The following is a 22,024-nucleotide window of genomic DNA, read 5'->3' on the forward strand; positions in this document are numbered from 1 at the left end:
TCGTCTTCATAGTCATTCATATTTAAGTGTAATGTTAAGGTTTAAGCATGTACAATATATTTTTAAGAAAAATTATAATTTAACAGTTAAGGCATTTTTACGTAAAACATACGAACTATTTTTATATACGGCTGGTAATTAAAAAAGTTGTGTGTCAGTTCCGACGCACGACTGGAGTTTACTCCTTAAGAACGATTGTCTTTGAACAGGTACAGAAAAAAAGACTTACGAGATTAAAGAAAAGACCGATATCATATTGAATTTAGAAAAACCTCTGTCTTTCTATAAATTTTCTAGAATTAAAAATTTTTTTCGAGATTGATGCAAACCTTTTTCTTCTGTGCAGTAAATAAGAAGGCTAAATAAATGCATCCATTAAAATCTTTAAAGAATGTATATAATTTTATTCTATTTACATTTTTTATGTCTATCCATAAATTTGAAAGAAAAATAAAAGATAAAATATCGCAGATAAAAAACAAAAAATTGAAACAAAAAATTTAAAAATCTTACGATACATAAATTTTTAAAATGAATAGCTTTTAACTAAAGAAATTACTTGTTCGTTAATACCTAATGCGAAAATACGTACAAGATATAAATCCAAATGTTACGATCTTATGAGTGTCGCAAATAGTAATAACTAACAAAATATTTTTCTATTTGATTTCTCTGAAGTCAGAGCAACATCATTACAATCTATAAGATGGGTTAGACACTTGTAGGTTTAATGAAAAAAAAGAAATTATGGTCTTTTAAACTTTATAAGCAACGCAGTTAAACGTTATTTTCTCTCTCTTTTAATGTGGACTATAAATAATTTGTTTTATTGTTACAGTTTTCTTACACATTACACAACTTCACAAAGTTCACTCTCTTAGCAAATTGATGACATTACTATTTTTTATTAATAGCTTTCGTACTGTTGCAAGACATTATTGAAAATAAAAGTTGTATTTGGTCAACGTGTCCACACTGCTCTCTGGAAATTATATAAAGATATTCAAATGTTTCTTGGAATGATATGAATAATTACCCGCGAATGTATAATATATTTATATAACTATGTACACATAACTAAGCGCATATCTATAACCTTGGCTGATTAGAATTCATGTGGGTGGCCTTTCCAATATAATTGATGTAATTATTCTTGCGTATTTATTTTTTGTATATTTTCTATTTGTAGTCAATAAGTATTATACAAAAAATTTCGTCAATAACTTTGATTTTGATAGAAAAAAAAAATTATATGGACAGTGAAGGTTGTACAAGTTGATATTTATACATAGACGATCTAAAAAAAGTACATGTAATGTTTATTCGCGTTCAAGAACGTTCAATACATATATACATCGTCCTTGCGATAGCGTTTACCTGTCACACATAGTAAAAAAGTACATACGAAGAATTTAAATGAACTTGAATTAACTCTACACGGAACATCGACCCAACCTGGAATCACTACTATAGTTTATTTTACAAGGAAGTAACAATCAATTCGGAGAATTATTGCTAAAAGATATTTTTAATATCATAAATCCAAGTTTTACTAAACAAAATTAATTATAATAACATTAATAAAGATAATCTATACGAATGCCTTCTTTTTGTGATAAAATAATTTTTTCTAGCTAAAAAACGGATAAAAGTGGATCTAAGAAAACCAGTTACCATTTGAAAGGAGGAAAAATTCTAAGGAATATTAAACTTACAAATCTATAAATACATCCATGAATCATCATATATACAATATATATATATATATATTTGGCACAAATATATATTTAAATTATTAAATAATGATAATTCATTTTCCTTTGGAAGAAATAATTTTAATACATAAGTATGAAGAACGAAAACTTACATGAAATATATGAATTAAACTAAAGAAATCATGTTAAACGTAAGCACGTGTATTTATAATGTACTCGTTTCATTAACATCTCGCAAATTGCACTAAAATACGTCACGTTTCAGTACGTGGTTTATCTAAAATATATAAATCTTATTGAAAAGAAAAAAAAAAGCTGAGCAAAGATAAAAGATATTTTTAGATATTATAGGAGGATATTTGAAACAAATACTTTTCTACAAATATTACCAATGTAGAAATGAAACTAATCCAATTTTCCTTGTATAGAAAGAACAAAATAAAAGGAAATGTAATGAACGAGAGAGAACCGGATGTGTTCAAAATTACCGAAAGTCACGGAGGCGTGGAAAAAAGGGATCGATTTGACAAAATTGATAATGGCTATTAGTTTCTGAATGAATGACAATGACCGATAATGATAGCCACGACAATAACGAAAACGAAAACAAAAACAAAAACGAAAACGAAAAGTTTAACCACGACGCATGCGTTGACGTTTAAACACTTGTCGCGTTCAGAAGCACGCGGAAGAGAGGTGCGCGCCAATCGAGAGAAGCTATAGATCCGATCGGTGTGTCGAACAGGTAGATCATACGAGAGACGATCTTCTCTTTAAAAAGATTCTGTGAGTTTCGTGACAATATCTAAAAACAACGCAACCGTCTAAATCTATTTGTTATTTCTATTTGTAATTTTGTATTTTTAAGATCATACCAGTTTAGTAATTAAATTTGATTCGTTCGATTTTAAAGAAAAGAGAAAAAAACGGATGTGGAAGAGAAACTATCGATATAATTATAGTTCTGTAAAGATAAACGAGTTTAATGGAGTATCCTCAAGAATGTCAGAAATCGATGGAGGGGAGTCAGTAGTGATTAATCGTTAAACTGCTAATGTTTTATCATTCCAGCAAGTATAAATATTGCATATTTTATTTTCGAATCAATATATTTCTCATCAGTAGGTTCTTATTAATCATAATTCATTATATGTGTCATTAATTAAAAACAAACTTAATTCAATATTTTCGCATAATGAAGACACTTTAAAATAACATCGGTAACGTTAGGTTTCACTGTTTACCACCTGGAATAAGCTCAGTTAAACGTAGCTTACCGCGTGTGTCGATCTTAAGACCCGCCAATTGTTCCGTACAAATTGGCTAATTAGAATTGTCTCCTTTGCAGGACAATTAAAACTGTCCGCTTAAGTAGTTAGTACAGTAATCCTAACGTTAGCGATTATATTTCAAGGCACGATTAAAAATCTTTTTCATTGCGTAGTTGGCGAAGATCTTTAAAAAGTCGGTGATGCTTCTTTATTGTCGATTTTATTACGATTTAACAACGACTTGTTACTGACACCGAACGTCGCAACGTCGTAACGTTAAAAAAGAAAAAGAAAAGGAAGACAAGTAATCATCCTATTCGCTTACAAAGGACAACGTAACGAATGTAATCGACTAACAAACATGACTGGGATCAGCTTTAAAAAAATAATTAAGGAAAGAATTCCTCTCTTAAAATGGTTACCTCTTTACAGAGGCAAAGATGCGCTCGGTGACCTCGTTGCGGGTCTCACAGTCGGATTGACCTTGATACCTCAGGTACTTTCAAAAGCATGTGATTACGTTTATAAGTTACGTCAACGACGTATACATGGTCGAATGATTTAACATGTCCTTTGCTTTCTGGATTTAATTATTATCAATTAGGCGATAGCTTATGCAGGATTGGCTGGTCTTACTCCGCAGTATGGCCTTTACAGTGCGCTAATAGGAAGCTTCGTTTATATCGTTTTTGGTACCTGTAAAGAGGTCAACATCGGTCCCACTGCTTTAATATCCTTACTGACTTTCACTTATGCGAGGTAAGAATGATACAAAAAATTTCTATTTTCATTCAGACAAATATTGGCACTACAGACAAAAAATATATGAAAGTGTATAGAAATGAAATATTCCGTAAAATATATTTATTGTTCGTCTTTGATAAATGATTTGATTCAAACTAATTTTAGAATATCTCAACTAACACGTAATCAAAATAAAACATTATATAGAAAAGTATGAGTTGTTATTTTTCAGGGGAATTCCAGAGTATGCAATCCTTCTCTGTTTCCTATCAGGTTGCATAACTATTATCTTTGGTATTCTACGATTAGGATTCCTAGTAGAATTCGTCTCGGTGCCTGTTGTTGCTGGTTTTACATCTGCAACGAGTCTAATAATCGCTTGCAGTCAAATCAAGGGTCTCTTGGGTTTGAAAATACACGCCGAAAGTTTCATAGATATATGGAAGGAATTGTATAATAATATTGATCAAACGAGATTTCCAGATCTTATTCTTTCCTGCTGTTGCATTTTTGTTTTGCTGCTTTTAAAGGTTTGTATATAATCGACAATACAAGTGTATGTGTTCGTAGATTGTACTTGTGTTATAACATAAACATATTTGCATACAATCAAAATGTCATTATGCACGAATTATTAAAAAATGATTCTTGTTAATTCCGTTATTTGCATACGAAAAGAACCCGAATCAATGAACTCGACAAATAGTTGATGATGCCAGTGATTACGAGATAGCGTGCAATTTTAAAATCACTTTTATATTGTATCTACAATCTCCGAAGATCTTATTTCTAATTTCGTATTGCAGATTCTGAAGGATATCAAATTTCGAAACGAATTCCTAAAGAGGTTCTTTTGGTTCCTAGGAACAGGAAGAAATGCTCTTGTTGTTCTTATTTGTGCCGTGGCATCGTATATCTTTGAGATTCAGAATGGAGCACCTTTCCTTCTTACAGGTCATATCGATGCAGGTTTACCGCGAGTGGAACCTCCATCCTTTACGATTACAATCGGGAACGAAACTCAAACTTTTCTCGATATTTGTAAACATTTTGGGTCTGGTATTATTGTTGTACCATTGATTTCTATTATTGGAAATGTTGCCATCGCCAAGGCCTTCTGTAAGCTTCTAATATATCATTTTTTGTTTACTCTTACTTCTTTAAAAATTCAAATAAATGTTTTATATTGTTGTACCACTTACATGGATTTCTTTTTAGCACGCGGACAAACTTTGGATGCCACGCAAGAGATGTTAACTTTAGGACTTTGTAATGTAATCGGTTCATTCTTTCAATCCATGCCAATTACTGGTTCTTTTTCCAGAAGCGCCGTAAACAACTCTTCTGGTGTTAGAACTCCATTAGGAGGACTTTATACAGGTGAATCACTGATATTTTCGTAATTTAATGAATAATATTCATAATATTAATCGGCTGATATTGTTTCTAGGCATTCTGGTTATACTTGCTCTAAGTCTATTAACGCCATATTTTTATTACATACCCAAAGCTACTTTAAGTTCAGTTATAATAAGTGCAGTCATATTTATGGTTGAAATAAATATATTACGGCCGATTTGGAGAAGCAGTAGTAAAAATTTATGATTGTATTCGTCATTAATATTTAAAATTTATTTACTAATTTTTTTTTTCTTTTTTTAAGAAAAAGATCTTATCCCGGCTTTCATCACGTTTTTCGCATGCTTGTTTGCCGGTGTTGAACTGGGAATTTTGATAGGCATCGCAATCGACCTACTTATATTAATTTATTTCAATGCCCGACCAACCATGTACATCGAATATAGAAAAGTCAGTAAAGAAAAATAATTATAAGTAATATATAAGCTCACACAATATATAATTAAATATTCAAACAATAGAAATATAGCTTACTTTTTATATGTTTTATTGCTGTAGAATCCCATAGCAAATTACGTTCTCGTTCGTCCAAGCGCTGGACTCTTATTTCCTGCAGTTGATTATCTGAGGATATACTTGACTGAAACGTTAAACGATAATAAGCATAAAAAATCATTTATACATTCCAAAAATATGAAATATGTAGTACTGGATTGCGGATATATCGACAAAATCGATTTTACTGCGGCACAGGTAACATTATAGAATATATACTTTTTATTTTTTTGATTTTTGTTTGTTAATAAATTTAATAATTCTTTTATTTTATAGGGCATTAGCACTCTGGTCAAAGATTTCAAAGATAACAATCGCTATTTAATATTATTACGACCGATCACAGAAATTTTACAAAGTATACAATCTCTTACTAACGAGCCGATCGTTATTGCAAAAACAGATGTGGAGTTGTTAACTATGTTAAAAGAGTTCAATGGAATTAAGCGCATGGATTCAGAAACATATACCATACCTGATGAGTTTATAAGAAAGACTGTCGTCGAAGCGAGAGACGAGTTCGCCAGTACAAATCTGTGATTTATTTTATATCGATTCATCGATAACAAATAATATGACACCATAGAGTATTATTTTTTGCATAATTCCCCTACAGGTTTGTTTTGTAAATATGTTAATGAATAATATTTAAAAAAAAGAACATAGGTTTAATGCACATATTACAAAATTTGATTTTATTATTTTTAATACAAAAAATGAAAATGGTGTATAAACTATATAATAATTAATAACAATGTCTCATATATATATATAAAAAAAAAATTAAAAATTAGATATACTCGTCTCTATATATTATTTTATTACAAAGTTTTTATACGTTAACTTTTTTGTCATCTTTAATCTATTTAATTGAATTAATAATGAATTAGTACAACGAAAAATGAAAACATTTTTAAGAAATAATTTTTTATAACATAAAGTCAGGTTTTTATCACATAAATATAGGAACTTGCTGAACATACTGTTCCAAAAAAAAAGACTTGCTTATATTTTAATATAAATTTTCATAAGATTTCACAAATATATGAATTGCTTTTTTTATTATTAATCAAAAAAAAGACATACCCTACTGAAAGTCATGATAAATGTACTGCTTAAGTGTTTTCTAGAATAGAATATTAATAATAGAAGAACTTTATATTAATTATACCAATTGTATAAACTGTTATATAAAAAAAAAAGATAACCATATTATTGTGTTTTATAGCTTGAATTGTATTGCTGTTTAAATGTCTTTTTCCCACAATCAATGTTTGCATTAGACACATACTCTCTGGAGAGAAAGGAGCGTCTATTGCCTTTTTTATTTTGTGAATTATAACTCTGAGTTGATTCTTTTATATCATTATACTTTGTTTGAGGTCTTGTGGCTTTATTATTTGCAAGAAAACTGCTTCCATAATTCATATAATCTTTTGGTGATATTATTGGAAGATTATTAATTTCTTTATTATTTAATAACTCACTATCTTGAGTATTTTGCCCTTGATCTATGTAACATTACAAAATTAAGGCATTAAAAAAAGCAAAATAGATATTATTAATAATAGAACAAATTTCTAATATATACTTTTTTCAATTTTTAAATTCTTATTTCACTTACCTATTTGTTCCTGCATATTTATTATGACTTCTTGTATCTGTAATTTAGTGTTACATGTTTCATTGTTTTTTAAACTTATATCATTATACCAACCCTTGGATGTAGGTTTAATAAAATTTCTTTGCAAATTTTGCTCACATGGAACTTCTGCCCGTACATAAGATGGGTTATGTGTTACCACACCAGGATTTTTGTAGATCATATTGTTAGATTGCAATTGATTACAACATAACATACAATTGCATTGATTAGGATTTGTAACGATGGTTAATGGTACTGGATAAACATTAGATAAATTCCAATTGTGGGAAAGTAAATAATAACTATTTCTGCAGCAAGGGCAATTATTTATGTAATATAAAGGATTCATTCCATATCCATGTGAGTTATATTGCTCATCTGGGATTGTCATAGGATGTGCACAATAATTTGGCTGTGGTCTAACTAGATTTGAATTATTATATGGAACCATGTTTGGCATTTGATATTGCATCATATTTGCATTTTTTGTATCTGTAGGTAAGTTTTGATTAGACATGGAACTTGCATTCATTGAATTGTTTTGTATAGTCGGTACATTTCCATATTGATTTAAATGCACTGCATTTACATCAGAATTGGACACATTAGGAATTAATGAGGGTAAAGTAGTATTTACTGGAGTACTTCTTATAAGTGGATCAGAGATGGGATGAATAAAATTTTGATGTGAAGGTGTCTGTTGTTGATAAATGTTTTGCTGTAAATTTTTATAATTATGCCAAACATTAGTAGAATACATATTATCAAATTGCGGATTACTATCACAGAAGTCATTGTGAGTACTTTCTTTAATATTTTGGTTATTCGTTTGTAAATTTGGCAAATCTTGCAAAGGTGGATTTATACATATCTCTTTTTGTTCTATGCATTCATTAACGAAGTGATTACATGAAAAATTTTGTATAGTATTTTCATCAGTTTTTTCTATCTCTTTAGAAGATGTATTCGTTTCTTGTTTTACAGTATTAGTTACTAATTTATCATCAATAAATTTATTTATGCATTCATCTTTCAGAGTTGGTGTTTTTGCAACTAGCTCAGTTTCCATTGTTACATGTGGTTTTGTATTATCAGATTTATTATCAGAAGTTATTAATTTATTATTAATAACACAATACTCTTCATTTATATTAAATGGTTGTGCAGTTGTTTTTAATTGTATTGATTGAAATGAATTTGAAGTATATTTTTTCTCCTTAACAACAGAATATTGTGTAGTTTCTGATGAATCGTTGTACGTTTTCGGTATTGATTTATTTTCTGTTTTTTTATGTGAAGAGTTCACACGATTTACTTTAGATTGTCTGTTGACATTAATTATGATTGGTTTATTCTGTCCATTTTCTTTAACATTCTTATTAGCACATTTTGATGTAGATTCTGAAGAATATTTCATATCAGATTCCTTCTTAGAATCTTTCATTTCATTTTTGAGTTTATTGTCAACTGTAACATTTTGATTTTCATATATTTTCTTAGATTTACCAGAAAAATTAGAAGTTTTTGATAAATTAAGACTACATGTATCTTTTTTAGTAGTGCACAATAGATCTGGACTTTTTTCTTTTGAACTAATATTATTACTGCTTTTTTCTTGGTTGTTATCTAATAAAATATAAGTAATATAAGATTCGTACAATAAAAATTTTTATAAATATACAATTGAATTCTTTTGATTACCTTTTTTTAATACTGTTGTCATTACTATACTAGATGTTGAATTCAATTTATCATTATTATTTTTATCATCAACATTTGTTTGATTTGTTTTACTTATATTGTCTTGTACTTTCAGCGGAACAAGATTACATACTACAGCATCTCTAATTATTGAAATGTATAAATATATGCAACTCAAGTATTATGTTGAATGTTTACAAATTATATGATCAACTTACTGACTTGTATCCGCTGTTACAATATTTAACATACTGCAATTGTCCTTTTCTCGTTCTTCCAACTTAGATTTCATTTTAAAATCTTGTATGATCAAACTATCAATATTGGTCATATTAATTACTTCCTTTCCTTCAAATTTTTTTAAATCTAATTCTTGCTTATTTAAAAGCGAAGAATTATTTTCTATTTTATTTTTTAAATTCCAAGAAGATACCACATTTATTAATACAGCTGATTTTTCAGTTATGTCAGTTTCAGTTTCAAAATTACATTTATTGTCATGCGTTATAAAAATAGTATTATTAGAGTTTGGTAAGTCTATATTATTGTTTATAGAAGTATGAGCGGACTTAACCGTCTCAAGATCTCTTAAATTGTCTACGCCTTTCTTTATTTGTCTTGAATTTACACTACAATGCAACAAAATATTATAATCTTTTATATGCATTTCTTAGTAAATGATAAATTAATAAAAACATTTCATAATGGATGTTAATATAAAATCTACTAATTATACAAAACAAAAATTTTATAAATTTATTAAAAGAGATCTAATTATATAATATGTTCACATTCTTAAAAAATGAATAAATTGAACATACTAGCCTGGTAAAGATACATTATTTTTTAGCCACTGCATATTTTGCAACTTGCTAATAACAGCTACCTGCTGTTTTTTAGATGTCTCTTGTAAAATTTTATTTTGATATTCCATTTTACCTATCGTACAGACGATTGGTAATAATAATAATTAATATTATTAACAAATATAACTAATGGGTGAATAAGTTAATTTAATATTAAATTAATATCTACACAGTAAATATATATATATAGCATATAAGAAAATATAATACGCAATAGATAAAAAAAACATAAACAAAATATCAAATAAAAACACCATAGGTCGAACAAAATATATACATGGCAACATCTCATAGCATAGAGTTGAAAAATCGTATTATTATCAACGGTTATTCGATTTGCATCACAAAGTATTTCTTTACATATTAAAACAATGAATAATACAAAAATTATACAAATATTAATCACTCTAATGACGTAAAGAATAATAGTAAAAAATATAAATTAAAACGGTAAAGTGGTATGTGAGTCGCGTTAAAAAAAATTAACGCAATATAACAATGCTTCATACACGTTTTTCAAATATACAAACGAATAATATATTTTATACTTACCACCTAATAATGTATCGTCAGACTCACTTAATATTTATTCTTCTGAATTTTTCACTAACAAAATTCTTTATTCTAGTACTTTAAAAATCTAATAATTGCACACTGTATAATGTCGAGATGTCATTACTTTGAAAACTTTCTGCTTACTTCGTTGATACCGGATAACAAAAAAAATTCAAACGTATATCGATTCAAATATTGGAAGTTTTACAAAGTGCAAAATGAATGTTATTATTTTCAATGTATATAATAAGTTTTAAATGTCAATCTTTATAGAAAGCCAACGTTTAACAACTTGTACATAACTGATCCACGCCTACAGTTTGAAATGTGAACGATTGCAAAATTTCAAACTCCGTTTTATTCATTGGTCTTAACTTATTGCAGATTCATCCAATCACAGTGAAGATTAATTTCATTGAATAAACAAATCATAGATTTTATATCCTAATTGAAAATATCTGTCGCAAAAAGTCTCAGTAGAATAATAAACAACAATTAAATTACTTTTTTATATTATTATAATTATATTCAAAAAGATAGATTTATTATTAAATTTATCGTAGTAATTTAGAAAGAGACAATAATGAGAAAATCTTTAAAATATTATCGTCTGTCGATAAGTCTCGATTGCAATGCCATCTTTGCGCAATAAAATCATACAAATAAATGTGCAAAATATCGAGACCAGTGACGTCAAGTTTATAACCGTTAATAACGAAGTACCGGATTTTGACATTTACTTTTTAATGTAATGTATATGGATTAAAATATCAAAAATTAAAGAAAAGTGTCGACTATCCAAACATCAAGTTTTATTTCAGCAGAAATAATTATCGCTTTTCTAGGTTATAAAATATTAGGTGTGTTTAATCGTGTAACCTAAAATGTGACGTATGTATGCATATATGTCTTAACGTGAAATATTTTCAATAAATATATAAAATATTCCATTATAAGTATTGATATCGATGTTATTAATATTGTAAACAAATATAAATGATGTATTTTTTATTATTCTTTAGCAAGGTTTTTTGTATGAATAGTTAGAAGTCAACCACATGTATAATATTATTTCAAGATATTTGCGTTGGTAGTAGATACATACGCCGTCATTTCGATGCGGTTTATTTTCGATTGTGTAACGGAAAGGGTCAAGTAGTCGTGGCCCTTCAATGAAAGCGATGGACGCTATCAGCTGTCAACGTGATATATCACGCGGTATTTGTAAAGACAATCTCTTCGCTGATTGGTAGAACAAGAAAAATTCATTTGCGTCCGATTCGGTGATTCCAGTACGAAAGGAAATCGAAGTAAAGGTATGTATGACCTAGAATTATGAAATTTGTTACCAACTAATTGTGTAATTAAATTAGAGAAAAACTATTCAAGGCTATTACTTCTCTTTACTTAGCAAATCGTGTCTTTAAATCATTTGTTTTTGTGCTCGCCTTAAACGATTACGATTTTCTCTACGTTGTGTGCGTCTTATTACCTTGTCCAATAAGAGTAAGTTACTATTGTATACACTCGAATGAATGGGTATCGAATCAAATGGCGCGAAAACTATGCCAATTTAATTTATTTCATTAGAAATTAAGTTAATTATTCAGAATAGAAAATTGGTCTCAATTATTTTAAAAAATATTTCATTTTAGAATCAAGATTTTACTCGAGGAAAATACATTGAATATAAGCTTAGTTATTTAATGTATTATTTGCTAAGTTATTACTAATTATTTTGATAAGGTATTCAATTTTTATTATAACAATATCACGTTAGTTTACAATATATAAATAATTACCATAAAAAATTCTTGTCCTTGTAAAGCATGAGTATGAGTTAATGCAAGACATAATAAAAAGAGGTTTTAAATAAGTAACAAAAACTACAATACGATCACCTTCGAAGTGCACTGACATTATGTAGTGTGTTGCTATGTTTCTAAGCTTATATTTATATATATATACATAGTAATACACATATCTAGTTTAACGTATACAGAAAGAAAGACGTAACGTTCAACTGTGACTAACACGAACTGACTATTTATACGGATTTACTTGTCCCAATACTTTTGCACGTAATCGTACTCCCAGGAGGCGTACCCTCTCACGTTCATTCATTGTATATTAACGTAAGGCTTAAAAAGCGAGGAAGGTTGATAGCCAACTTTTCCTTCGTCCATACGCGAGTTTCGCTTCTCTCCTTCGCGTTACTATATAAACGATCAACTAGCCCCGGATAACTTTCAGTGAGTGACACGCGGTATAGCGTTCCCGATACAAGCGTTTTTTTTTCAACAAGCTTTTACCGTTAGTGTGCAAAGAGATAGAGAGAAAGATAGAGAGATAGATAGAGAGAGAGAGAGAGATAGATAGAGAGAGAGAGAGAGAGAGATATTGAAGGTAGTTGAACAATTTCAAGCTACTTCAGTGATGCAAAATCAATCGACTCATCAATTATACCGTTCTTATGGATCAAATTTCTTTCGAGTTTAAGAATCCGATTTTACGCATCGAAAATATTTATTTCGTCTTGAATAATATTTACCGGTTTTTTGTAATCGCGAATAACGAAAAAGTTAAAAATCACATTTGCTTTTCTGGAATTTAAATTGCTATCGAATATGTAAAGTTACGTAGAATCTCTTGAATGAATTCACGTGAAAGGGCAGGTGCACGAATAAATAGATTTCTCCCTCTGGTATACAGCTGCACGGAAGATAGCGTAGCCTCGTAATTATCGACGCATCGACTACTACTAGATCATTGCTTAAAACTCGTAAGTTTATTTTTGGAGGAAGAAATAAAACGGGTCATTCGATATATCAAAATCGTTGTTTCGTTTTCTTTTTTTTTTTTGAACAAAAATAGAAAACCGCGAACAATAATTATATATTTATTATATAATAATAAACAAATACATGCTTACCTTTTAAAAAATGGTATTATTATTTCGAACATTGCACAAAATTTTATTCGTAAATGAGCTTGCTTTAATGAGTGCTTCCATGCTCGAGTGAAACTCTAATGAGAGACGTCTTCGAATAAAAAAAACGACAGGGTTCTTTAATAATGATTGATAATTTTACATATTATTTTATAATTGACCAATTATTAAGTAAAAAGTCACGTAAGTATCTAATTCTCTAAACTTGATGATTATGAACACATGCGGAATTCTTTGAATTGAAATCATTTAAAACGTATGCATTCGTTCGAAATTTAATAACAAAATAATACTAACTAAGACTTATTGATAAAAATATCTTATTAATGAAATTCTATTCTTTTTCGACTTTAACAAGGGATTACAGGAAGTTAGTGCAAAAGATTATCGAAACGATAAGTTGTTGATATTTTATCAAGCATTTGATGATAAAAGTTAAAAAACCTCGTTGTGTACTCAAATTGTAATTTCAATTTCAATTTCACGAGTTATAATCATTAATATTATAATATATCAAAATAATAAATAAAAAATTAGTCATCGAATTTTCTTCTTCCGTCAACGTGCATACGTGTTCTTCGAATGTTTTCGGTTTTTACAAGTCAACCTTACGAACTTTGCTTTTCGATAAACTCGAATGTCGTTGTTTCATTCGTAAAATTTTCTAGTTTATTCATGAGTATTATCTTTGCTCGTGATTTATTAAAATCTGTTTCATTGACTTTTGCATTAAAAGAGAAAATCATAAGTAAATAGAGAACAAACGAACGGAGAAAGAAAACAAGGGAGAGAGAGAGAGAACAAAAATAAAATTAGATATTCGAATGATCCAGTTAATAAATTTGTTTCTTTGCCTCCACCATATGAGGAAACTTCTTATCGTATCTTATCCGTAAAGCATTCGAAAAAGCAGTCGAGATTGATTAATTTAGAATAAATGAAAACAGAAATAAAGTTGTATGTCGTCATCGCGATGGACTTTAAAACAAAAACAAAAAATATTACGACCAAATATATCTTTTCGGTTGATCGTAAATTTATATACTTATTCTTATTAGTGTGTGTATATAATACTAACAATAAATACAGGTGCATGTGGTTTTCTATCACATATTTGTAATATGATACACATATTTTGATTCTTTACATAACGGGAAACATATGCATATATTTCAAGGTTTGTCTTAATTGCAAAATTATATAGCCGATGAATAACGATGAATACAAATTCCAAGTAAAGAGTTTCAGTTATTCAAAGAGATAATACACTTCGTCTGTGTACGCTTTTTACATAATTCCCCAAAATATTCATAGATAAAATACTGTTTCTTATGTATTCTTACAAAAGAATTTGTGAAAAAGCTTGTAGAAAAAAACATGTTTCTTAATTTTTCTCATTTGTATCAACGATTTATACATATTTGTTTTAATTTATTTTAAAGCTTGAATATTTCGCGAAATATTGTAGATGAATTATTTAATACAATGAACGATTTTGTTTCGAAGGTAGTATGGAGGAAAATACAGTGGAAGTTCAAAGAAAGTTTAAAACGAGATCATGCAGCAGATATTTTCGGAAATTTGTGAAAAGACGGATACCGATCTTGGAATGGTTACCTAAGTACAATTCGGAAAAATTTTTCAACGATGCGATCGCCGGTGTCACTGTTGGACTCACTGTGATGCCGCAAGGATTAGCTTATGCGACTTTAGCCGGCTTGGAACCCCAGGTACGAAAGAATGGCTATCTCATCCTTTGTGTTTTCTCGTTACGCCTTTCTAACTCATGCGAATGAAATTTCTCCCTTTGACTATGCGTCAACTCGAATTTTTATACATTTTCACAATGACAAGTTGATATTCTATATATCTATGTAGAAGAACTGTAACTGGGTCAAATTATATATTTGTTTTTTTTTGAAGATAGAAAAAAGTTGTAACTGCACTCAATAAACTCATGTAAAAATTCATTTTGCAGTAGAGTTTGTTAAATAATGCAAAATTTTCCTTTATAATTTTTGTCTACTTAAAAATAGGGAACAGATTTATAATCTGATCCAGTTACTGAGTAAACTTTGCATATATGCTTCATCAATCTGATGTAAAATGGTATGATCTAGAAACAATACCACATCACATAATATAAACTATTTCTCATATATCGTCAACTTTGTTAACAATGATAGATTCGATCGTATTCAAGCACGGAACAATACTATGATATATGCGGTGAAAGTTTATGTACAACGTGTATATATCTGGTATGAGAAATTCAAAGCGTTTATTTACGAGATATTATGTTGATATTATAAATAATTTCTAATCGGGTTGATTAAATATTTTCTAAATTCATAGTACACATTTCATATCCAGTAATACTTGTAACAACGTAATATATAATTTATACATATAATTTATATAATAAATGCTGGATTAAGAATATATTACTATTAACAAATGTATGTATATTACGTGTATTGTTATATTTGATTAATCATGATTCTTTTTTATTCATAAAACTGGTTAATCCTCTTATCTCAATTAGTAAAATTCAAGTGAATCGTCATTGAATATTGATTTCTGTTTTATTAAAAGATAAAAAAGCTATTAACGATTTATGTTGCTGTAATTGCTGATCCGTGAGATGAATACGTACACATACGTCGCTTGAATATAATTGCGTAAATTTTGAAATCAATGTTTATTCTTATATGTTTTTACAGTAGAGTATGCAATTGCATTTTTTTTTACAGTATGGGCTCTATTCCGCTTTTATCGGTGCTATGGTTTATGTTATATTTGGTTCTTGTAAAGATATTACCATCGGTCCAACAGCACTTATGGCTTTAATGACCCATGAATATGTTCAAGGAAGAAGTCCAGATTTTGCTGTTCTTCTTGCATTTTTAACTGGATGTTTACAACTACTAATGGCCTGCTTGCATTTAGGTGAAGATTTTTTACAAGAGAATAATCATTTATTCAATATTTGTTTGATACCATCCTTATTTCATTTTTCTAGGTGTCTTAATCGATTTTATATCCGTACCAGTGACAGTAGGATTTACATCGGCAACATCTGTTATCATAGTAGCTTCTCAATTAAAAGGTCTTTTGGGATTAAGGATCACATCCGTAGGATTTTTAGATACTTTGATAAAAGTCTTTCAAAATATTTATCAGATAAGTCCTTGGGACACCGTGATGAGTTTCACTTGTATTATCATTCTGTTATCATTTAGGGTAACTCTTATCTTTTAGAACATTTGTTCATTAATTCTTATAGAATATTCATTTATTTGCTTACATTTTATTTATAGAAAATGAAGGATATCAAATTATGTTCCGATCAAAAAAAAGCATCAACCTGTCAACGAATACTGACTAAAACAATATGGATGCTTTCAACAGCACGAAACGCTATTATCGTCATTATCTGTTCAGTAATTGCTTACAATTTGAACACGTCCGAGTCTAATAATCCTTTTATTCTAACTGGCAAAGTACGATCCGGTCTCCCATCATTTGGTCCACCACCATTTTCAACTCACGTTAACAATCGTACCATTGGCTTTATGGAAATGTGTTCAGAATTAGGAACGTCTATATTATTAGTTCCAATTATCGGAGTACTCGGCAATGTAGCTATTGCGAAAGCATTCGCCAATGGGGGAAAAATTGATGCCACGCAGGAACTCCTTACCTTGGGGATTTGTAATCTTCTTGGATCCTGCGCCAGTGCAATGCCCGTTACAGGCTCCTTTAGTAGATCTGCGGTGAATCATGCTAGCGGCGTAAAAACACCAATGGGTGGTCTCTACACTGGTGTACTGATTTTGCTGGCTCTTAGTCTTCTCACTCCATATTTCTACTTTATTCCAAAAGGTTCAATAATATACGTTTTTATAGTCGTCATTTATGTCAATCAACTACAATCACAATACTTACATTTTAACTTTTTTTAGCATCATTAGCTGCAGTAATTATTTGTGCCGTTATATACATGATCGAGTACGAGGTCGTGAAGCTCATGTGGAAATCTAGCAAGAAAGATCTCATACCGATGTTTGTTACCTTCCTTTTTTGCCTCATCATCGGAGTGGAATATGGAATTTTATTGGGTGTCGGGACTAATTTGATATTTTTATTATATCCGTCTGCACGACCAACCGTACACGTGGATAAGTGTACCGTGAGTAAAGTTAATTATCAATTGTTATTGTAGCAAACAATAAATGTTAGATATATCAATAGGTTCGTATGTTTTATTTTTTAGACCGACTCTGGTGCGGAGTATCTTTTAATTACTCCAGGAAATAGTTTATATTTTCCTGCTGTAGATTTTATTAAACAATCTGTTGGTGATGCAGGAGTAAAAGAAGGTTCTAGTCAATTGCCAGTGGTCGTTGATTGCAGATATGTCCTAGGTGCAGATTTTACAGCTGCTAAGGTAAAATGTTGCTATGAAAATAGAAAATATTATATAAGATCATCTAATTTCTTTCCGATATTTTAGGGCATAGCAACGCTAATCGGCGAATTTAATAATCGTAAGCAAAGCCTATATTTCTTTAATCCACGATCCGATGTTGTTGCCGTATTAAAAGGTGCGTGCGGTGAAGAATTTCAGTATGTTTCTACTCAAGAAGAGCTTTCGTACTTATTATCAACAAGCCAAGGTAACTTATTGATTTACGAACTGATATTTTTTAATAATTACAAATTTGATATATTACTTTGTTATAAATTATCAGCCGTAATGAATGCATTTTATACTTTTAGATAAATCATCCCGACAATTATTAGAATTATCTAAGGATAAAAATAACGAGCCATTATTGTTAAATAATTTAGGAGTTGTTCACAGAAATAATCGATCATCTACTCACGAACTAAGCGAAGTTACAACCACATTGTTACATGCTACGGCTAGTTGAAATGTATAATTGTTTCTACCTAAATATATTTCAATTATCCTTTTTTTTTATAGCACAATAACTTTAAAGATTTTTGCACTTATTTAACATAAACATAACAAAAGAATCTCGTGAAATTTTTTTAACTATTTTTGTGATTTATATTTGAGTATACGAATGAATTTATTTGCTTATACTTTTTTTTATCGATATGAAATATTTTATATAATATAATATAAGAGTAATTGTGTTCCTCGTATCACTTGCATATATAACATATTATTTCATTTATCATCAGCATAGGGAATGGAGTTTTGATAAAATATCTTTTTTTGATCTTTGTTCATTGAATAATTTTTTTATTATTTAAAATAATTAAATGCAAGATGATTTATTTAATATCTCCCTTTTACTTACCTATTATTTGACTGATCAATTGTAACGTATCGAAATATATTATGTTGTTATTAAAGTAATTACACCCTCGCTCCTTCTTATTTGTGATTTGTACGAAACTTAATAGAACATTATAACGTTCAAATAAATGTATATTAAATAAGTCAACTTACATGTATAGAAAGTATTATAGAATATACAAATCGTGAGAGTGTTTGATATTACAGTTATAATGTTATTCTTTCATTAATTGCAAATAATTATGAGATTTATCCTCTTTACATTAAATAATGCAAATTTAATAAATTAAAAGCAAAGTTACAGTAGCATATTAACGAAATAATTGGCCATTTTATTTAATAATTTCGCGGAATCCTATATAATCCTCTCGAAACTCGTTTAGTTATTGAAATGAGATGTTCAAATATTATATTTTCTCGCAAGCTGTTATTTACATTTTTGCTTAAATATGCATAAGATACAGCCTTTGTTGTAATTATATCATGACTGCCCGCACACGCGATTGCAATGAGAGCAAAATATTGCACAATGCATTTAAGAGATCCCTCCATCACCGCCATAATCATCTTATGTGAATACACATAATTTTGTAATGCTTATAAATATAAATTAATTTCTAAGCGATACTGCGAACATTTGTAAATATTGCACAAGGATTTGTTAAGTTCATTACAAATTTTAATAATAAGTAGTATAAAAAATATATTAGTCTCTTTTTGTCGATTAAACAATATTTTCTCAGCGATACGATGCAATCGTTACTTAAATTTGATAAATTTGATGAAAATATCGATCTCATGGTTTCAATATAGACCTGAAACAACATCAGTAACCTTACCACGTTTACCAATTACAGATGAAGTGGTATTTCGTCTTGCCAATGGATTATCTTTAACGCGTTGATCGCCCGAATACTTCCCTGCGTTGAATCGATTTTTGCCAAGTCCAAAAGTGTCATAGGTTCTCCCAGCGAAAATACCAGAATCATTTGATTTATTTGAAAACCTATTGACGATAGATTTGTTTTGCCCAAATGAATTATGTTTGGATTCGGTTTTTGATAATCCCATGGGTGTAGTTTCAGAATTCATTTCATTATCCCTCCTTGCTAATTCTAATTCCTTTTGATAATTCCATTGGCGATTTTTCTGTTCTTCATACAATTCATCATTCCTTAATTGTTTATTGTTTATGTGACAATTATAAAATTCATCATTTAATAAATGCTTGTTTCTTACCATTGATTCCTCTCTCCTAGCTTTTTGCTTTTCACGATCCGCATAATTACTTTTCGAATTATCCAATTTGTTGGATTTAACTTTTATCGATTGTTTATCATTGCGAATGTTATTCGACTTCAGTTGATGTCTATTTGCATTCCACTCGTTCTTCTCTTCCGTTATAACGATATTAACCATTGAATCTAACCCTTCGTCGATTCTATCCAACGATTTTGTAAGCAAGTTGGGTGACTTGGGTGCTTCTATAGAACGTGGTCTTCGAGTTACTAGTGGATCGAGATTATAATCCGTAATATAAATCAAACCACTGTCGCTTCCGCCTCTCGAAGAACATTGATCTTTTCTAGCGATATGGGATACGTGATGAAAGGATTCAGATCTTCGCATTTTGGACTTGGAGAAATCTTCTGTGATTGAACGATGTTCCTTGTTCAGATTATCCGTACTGCCAGGTCCTCCGTAATTCTGAAGGCTACGATGTTCATCGAATGAGTTTAAGCTTTCGAATTTTCTAATACGACATTCCACTCGACTTCCTGTCGATCTTCTCGAACGAGGCGTCGACGTATTCGAATCTAGATAATCATGACTGGTTGATCGGCGTAAAAGCTTCCTCTTTTCTACCTCACTCTTATACTTAGAACCATGTCGATGAACGGAAGATTGACGATCCGTTTGATGCTTTGAGAAATCCAATACTTTAGAAGACGTTTCATATTGCCTATACGCGTCTACCTGTTTAATCGATCCACTTTCAGCTTGTACTCGTGCTTTAGATGAAATAGAAGGTTCATAATTTCTTATGGTTTTTCCTTCTAAATTATTTTTATTATTTCCAAAATGATGAAGATCATCGAAACTTTTCCTGAATTTGGCACTCTTATCGGCAATGTTGTTAGACAACATACCAGTCGTAGATCTCTTTTGAAAATGTTCAACGACAGCGGTCTCTCTGATGTGTTCCTCATAGGATTGATTTTTCTCGTTGTACTTCAATCTAGAAGCACTTAACAAAGAATCACTGCCGTCGCCTAAAGTTTCCTCCTCGAGTTCCTCGTCGTGAGAGTTGTAAGGTTCATTGTGATCGGCAAAATTACAGTGTCTCACCGCCATTAGTGCCGATAAACACGGTGGTGTTCTTCGCGGTGGTTGCGGATGAAGAATGGTCGGAACTATAGCATCCTCGACATCCGGTCCCTTGACGACTATCTTGACGCTACCCTCCAACGAAGATTTCGAGATCCTTCGTGATCCATCCGAGCTTAGTCTTCTAGTGACACTCGAATTATCGCTGTAATCACGATCGTTACCAAAATAAGTCACTTGTTCACCTTTCTCCTGACAACTTTGTAAGACATTATTCGAAGCAGTTTTTGAATTGAATATCTTTCGTTCAATTTGTTGTTCTCGTTTTGAGACTTGCTCGTACAAACAGACTTCCGAATTATCATAAGAAAGTTTTGAATTTGGTCTGAAGAGAGAATTTTTTACGAAAGCAGGATCGTTCGAATCTAATTCTGTAGATCTTTCTTGATTCTTGTCGCTGAACTCTTCCTCGGCATCCTTCACGATGATCCTAAGTTCTTCAATAACGTCATCAATCGTCGTTTCCTGATCGTTGTCTTGAATTGCCGTGATCTTCTGGTGATCGTTCTGAGATTGATGCTTTATGTCTTCTGGACTGCTCGATCTTTCCGATGAACTGATACCTTCGTCTTCCGCATTCGACGATACCTTTTGCGTCTTATTAATTCCTAGAATCGTCCCGCTAGACATATTATCACGATTCTCAGCATTGTAATTGTTGAGCTTTTCTACTTGTAACTTCTCGAGTTGATTTTGTAAAGCAGAGACCTTCTTGCTTAAAATTCTACAAGTCTCTTCGGCACGTAGAACCCTTCGTTGAAGGGCATCAACATCGACACAATTTTGTGCCCATTTTTGGACTTCCTTTCGTAAAAGATCAGTCAATGTATCTTCCTCTCGACCGTCGGATTCTCTCAACCATTCTTGGAGTACCTGCGGCTCTAGTCCAGCTTCGCAGGCCTCCGCCTACAAAATGATTTTCATTTAAATATGTACATTTTAT

The 22,024-nt window shown here is 30.2% G+C and overlaps 4 protein-coding genes and 1 long non-coding RNA gene across 14 annotated transcripts in view; 2 read left to right on the forward strand and 3 right to left on the reverse strand.

The window, feature by feature from the left end:
- The first annotated feature begins 2,363 nt into the window (after positions 1-2,363).
- Positions 2,364-6,256, forward strand: LOC122524808 (sodium-independent sulfate anion transporter-like). 5 transcript variants are annotated; one of them, XM_043647255.1, is made up of 11 exons: positions 2,364-2,501; positions 2,584-2,789; positions 3,160-3,482; positions 3,591-3,745; positions 3,963-4,260; positions 4,537-4,849; positions 4,949-5,110; positions 5,181-5,318; positions 5,394-5,539; positions 5,648-5,842; positions 5,921-6,256. In XM_043647255.1, the coding sequence occupies exons 3-11, from the start codon at positions 3,348-3,350 to the stop codon at positions 6,182-6,184; spliced, it is 1,806 nt and encodes a 601-aa protein (XP_043503190.1). In that variant the 5' UTR covers positions 2,364-2,501; positions 2,584-2,789; positions 3,160-3,347; the 3' UTR covers positions 6,185-6,256. The 5 variants fall into 5 exon arrangements, with proteins under 5 accessions (XP_043503190.1, XP_043503185.1, XP_043503186.1 ...); XM_043647250.1 differs by having other exon boundaries at positions 2,365-2,501; positions 5,181-5,321; XM_043647251.1 differs by having other exon boundaries at positions 2,365-2,501; positions 2,629-2,789; positions 5,181-5,321.
- A 410-nt stretch (positions 6,257-6,666) lies between these two features.
- Positions 6,667-10,853, reverse strand: LOC122524810 (M-phase inducer phosphatase-like). The gene is made up of 6 exons (XM_043647256.1): positions 10,409-10,853; positions 9,812-9,929; positions 9,209-9,619; positions 8,991-9,133; positions 7,269-8,915; positions 6,667-7,155 (listed from the first exon to the last, which is right to left on the reverse strand). Exons 2-6 carry the CDS (start codon positions 9,922-9,924, stop codon positions 6,857-6,859), a joined length of 2,613 nt encoding a protein of 870 aa, XP_043503191.1. The 5' UTR covers positions 9,925-9,929; positions 10,409-10,853; the 3' UTR covers positions 6,667-6,856.
- Positions 10,854-11,033: 180 nt separating this feature from the next.
- Positions 11,034-18,359, forward strand: LOC122524679 (sodium-independent sulfate anion transporter). 5 transcript variants are annotated; one of them, XM_043647059.1, is made up of 10 exons: positions 11,034-11,302; positions 11,490-11,727; positions 14,868-15,091; positions 16,115-16,310; positions 16,384-16,604; positions 16,682-17,246; positions 17,327-17,553; positions 17,638-17,811; positions 17,878-18,040; positions 18,144-18,359. In XM_043647059.1, the coding sequence occupies exons 3-10, from the start codon at positions 14,873-14,875 to the stop codon at positions 18,296-18,298; spliced, it is 1,920 nt and encodes a 639-aa protein (XP_043502994.1). In that variant the 5' UTR covers positions 11,034-11,302; positions 11,490-11,727; positions 14,868-14,872; the 3' UTR covers positions 18,299-18,359. The 5 variants fall into 5 exon arrangements, with proteins under 5 accessions (XP_043502994.1, XP_043502993.1, XP_043502997.1 ...); XM_043647058.1 differs by having other exon boundaries at positions 11,506-11,727; XM_043647062.1 differs by having other exon boundaries at positions 11,506-11,727; positions 14,872-15,091.
- Positions 11,202-11,960, reverse strand: LOC122524681. The gene is made up of 2 exons (XR_006305599.1): positions 11,809-11,960; positions 11,202-11,738 (listed from the first exon to the last, which is right to left on the reverse strand). It is a non-coding gene; the product is annotated as an uncharacterized LOC122524681 (long non-coding RNA).
- Positions 18,360-18,807: 448 nt separating the features above from the next.
- Positions 18,808-22,024, reverse strand: part of LOC122524678 — a 38,019-nt gene continuing 34,802 nt past the window's right edge. Inside the window, exons 6-7 of one of the 2 annotated variants that reach the window (XM_043647056.1) lie at positions 19,933-21,987; positions 19,757-19,847 (exon numbers count right to left, since the gene is read on the reverse strand). In XM_043647056.1, the coding sequence (XP_043502991.1) occupies positions 19,809-19,847; positions 19,933-21,987 (2,094 nt within the window). In that variant the 3' untranslated portion in view covers positions 19,757-19,808. Of the gene's footprint in view, positions 21,988-22,024 lie in introns of both variants that reach the window. The other variant, XM_043647055.1, reaches the window with a different exon arrangement.

This window comes from Polistes fuscatus, unplaced genomic scaffold, assembly GCF_010416935.1.
Source record: "Polistes fuscatus isolate 324 unplaced genomic scaffold, CU_Pfus_HIC Scaffold8, whole genome shotgun sequence".
Taxonomy (NCBI): domain Eukaryota; kingdom Metazoa; phylum Arthropoda; class Insecta; order Hymenoptera; family Vespidae; genus Polistes; species Polistes fuscatus.